The sequence below is a fragment of the Mustelus asterias genome, chromosome 6, assembly GCF_964213995.1.
Source record: "Mustelus asterias chromosome 6, sMusAst1.hap1.1, whole genome shotgun sequence".
Lineage (NCBI taxonomy): Eukaryota > Metazoa > Chordata > Chondrichthyes > Carcharhiniformes > Triakidae > Mustelus > Mustelus asterias.
In genome coordinates this window covers 105,267,138-105,270,615 of record NC_135806.1, presented here as the reverse complement: position 1 = coordinate 105,270,615, position 3,478 = coordinate 105,267,138, and the positions used below count along the sequence as shown (strand labels likewise).

The 3,478-nt window shown below is 35.3% G+C and overlaps 1 protein-coding gene across 7 annotated transcripts in view; it reads left to right on the top strand.

The window, feature by feature from the left end:
- Positions 1–3,131, top strand: part of ssbp2b (single stranded DNA binding protein 2b) — a 441,186-nt gene extending 438,055 nt beyond the window's left edge. For all 7 annotated transcript variants that reach the window (XM_078214850.1, XM_078214849.1, XM_078214848.1 and 4 more), the window contains one exon: positions 1,291–3,131. In XM_078214850.1, coding sequence (XP_078070976.1) covers positions 1,291–1,320 — 30 coding nt within the window. In that variant the 3' untranslated portion in view covers positions 1,321–3,131. The remainder of the gene's footprint in view (positions 1–1,290) is intronic.
- The last annotated feature ends 347 nt before the right edge of the window (positions 3,132–3,478 follow it).

Genomic DNA, 3,478 nt, shown 5'->3' with positions numbered 1-3,478 from the left:
GATTGAATGCTGGGTTTACTGTAATGTCACTGCAAACTAACAGGATCATATGGTTCATAAGGTTTCATAATGGAACCACTTTGCAGTTCTAAGCCCTAAATACAATGAAATGAAGTGCCTTGAATATAGTTGTTGCATCTTTGTATTGATAATCTGACCATGAGGTTGCACTGTTGAGTGGAAGTTAATCCGTTCAAGACTTATCTTGGAGTCATTTGTTCATTAGCACTACCCAACAATCTTTGTTAATAAATTTAAAATGTTCTGACTGTCAAAAGACTCCATTGTATGTTGGTGCTTTTTGATCATTTCAAGCCTTTCTGTTTGTCAGCATTCTCTATCTCCTGCTGTTTGCCTAAGCTTTCCTGTGACTTGAGTGTGATTTGATTAAAAGTATTCAGAAACATCCTGCCTTTTTAAATTTTTGTTCAAAAAAGTTACATAAAGTTAATTTTGTAAATGAGTTCTCAGATGTTGAAGGACACAAGTTTAAAAAAAGAAAAGTAATAAAAAGGAACTTCAGAAATAGCTGCTTTACACAGTAGGAGTTGTGGAGTTAAGTAGACACCGTAAATGGATGTGTTTCCTGAGGAAGAAGAGGTTGAGAGATGTGAGAAAGTGGATAATTGAAGATTGATTTTTCTAATAGAAGTGCTTCAAAAGGAACAGAGGTATATGTTCAGGATAGCATGGCAGATGACTTGGAGGGGAATTGGACGTTGATGGGATTCCTATAATATTTCTGCTCTTGTCCTTCTCAGTGGTAGAGGTCACCTGGCTGGAAGGTACCATTATAGTAAGTTTGGTGAGTTGCCACAGTTTGCTGTGGGGAAGAGGATGGATATTGGCAGACCTCAAATGAAGCATTGTAAATGCTTCAGTTTAAGTGCCATGCAACTTCGAACAAAATGGAGATGGGGACCACTTTGAATCACAGCAACACTCAAAATCCATATATCAAGCAAATTCCATTGTATGGCTCATGGCAGCAGTGTGAGGCCCATAGTTATCCCCTATTCCAGTTAATGTTGCAGCACCTGTTTATACCTCTAATAGCTGCACCTAGTGGGAGAATTTGAGTACTGCAGACTTGAATTCATAATGCATTTTCCTCGACAGGTGTAAACTGTTCCAAATCTTGGTTAATTGTTTAAAATGCCATAAGTTGAATTGATTGGTATAGATGTTTACATTCATAATATGTTGACATTATTTCCATATATCTGCTCATAAAACAAAACATTTGATCCTTAAATGGCATTCATATGCTATTTTGTTTGTTCTTCACAGTATTCGCCAAGCATGACAATGAGTGTGTGATCTTGCATCCATCCTCTTGATCAAGACCAGAATGGTTTGCCCTCTTAAAAGATGAAATAAGTACATCCAAGAGAAGAATGAAATATTTTACAAAGGTCTACAGGAAACAGAGGTTTTGATTCTAGCAAAGGCCCTGTTGTTCTTCTGTAAATGACAATAGTATCTCATTGTGTACTGAAAGCGGGTCCAAAATATTCTTTTTAAGTTTACAAAACCTCAGAGACTGAACAGTTCAACCATTTAAATGTAGGAGATGCCTGATCTAGGTGTCGCACAGTAACTTACATGACCTCCCACAGTTTAATACGACATGGTGTGCTTGATTCAGCTGTCTGAAAGAATACAATCAGAAACACGGCTTAATGTGAGTCTTTTTTCTGTTTTTCCCTTCCAAATTCATTTTTTAGTCTAAATATCTCAAGTTATGTTACTTGTAATTTTGTATTGCATAAACAGGCTCTGAATAATACCTCTTTTTATGCTTTATAAGACATCATTGCTGGTTAGCAGAACAAATATACTAGCCAAACACCATAGGATAAGATAAACATGGAAGGGAAAAAGAAAAGCAAATGAATATCTTGCACTTAACATTGTGTTCAGTAAGTGTTATTCATTGAATTAGAACTGCATTAATTGTCCTGTGTTATAGAAGAGAGCCTGTCTTTTAATCATAGAGTGTGGTGGTGGATTCAGGTCCTTAACTACAGTTCTGGCATATCAGTGTCGAACACTATACGGGATATGCTAATGATCATTGATAATAGCCAATAAGTGCTATTGTAATTGCAGCTCAGAAATTGCAGAATTTTGCTTTTTTTTTCTTTATTTTTCCCCTTTACCCTGATAACAGTAAAATGTGCTGAGACATAGTGATCTGGGCATGTGATCTGAAATATTTGAGGTCAATTGTAGAACCTGTTGACCATGGTCCACCACTAACAGAAGATGGCCAATCTTCCTCATTTAATGTCACCCCATAAAGATCTGCATTTTAGCCATTACCTCTTTTTAAAGAAAAAAAATGAAAATGAAACTATCTTTTGTAAATTTTCATGTATTCCTTATTCTTCCTTCTGTGCAAAATGATATATTGTAAATGTACATTATGTGTAGATTGTATCAAACTGCAGTTTTTGTTTGGTTTGGTTTTTGATTTGTATGTGTATGAGATTGAGGGTTCTCAAAGTTACTGCAGTTAGGGCCTTTTCCTATGGGAATGTTTTCTGGACTGAGAGTGGAATCAATGTAAAATTTTTGTACAAACTAACTTCAGTTCTCAGACCACATAAAAGGAAGATGGGAATTACCACAAGGAATAATGATTTCAAAACACATTTTAATTATACATGTTGAAAAATTATACAATTATGCTGTAACAGATTTGAGGTTAACTGACTCATTGCAGTTGATAACTCCTGTTACAAATACAATCTTCTATTGGAGGCTAATAAATTTAAGTATAGAACATGATTTTTAAACTTTTCAGAGACTTTGACGTGGGAACTAGTGATAATGATTGCACAATACAACATCGGAGGAATTTCTTTGCAATTGATCAATGTACTTGTGACATTTGGTTATGAGTTACAATGGTGGCAGTGGACCCCTCTGTATTGAGAAACTAAGCAATTAGTGAACACTTAGTGAGATAACAAAATAAGAGAATTGTATGTGTAATCCTTTCTATGGTTCCTCATTTGAAAAGGCCCTAACACGTGGAATTTCTGTACAACAATTTGATCATTATAACCTTTTGCCTGCATGAAATGATATGTATAAGTGAAACAAAAAAGGCACCGCCACACCCCAAAAAAAACTTTAACATGGTCAGTCAGGCCTTTTTTCTTGTATTATCTTTTGAAAATGATTTATATATTAACCAGAAACGTAATGCCAGTACCGAGTCAAATGCATAGTAATCACACACAATTTTGAATTTCAGTCTGAATACAATGCCTATTGTTGAGGTGGTTATAGTTAGCTTTCCTTTAGTGACAGTTTGCTGAAATATGATGACATTTTTGTGACTTTTGTGAAGTTATGCCAGTATGGCATATTTAATGTTGTGATTTAGAGCATTTTGGTTCTGGGAAGAACTGGCCTGTTCTCACCAAATGATCTGAGCATGCAAGTAAAATTGTTGTACAAGTCATGG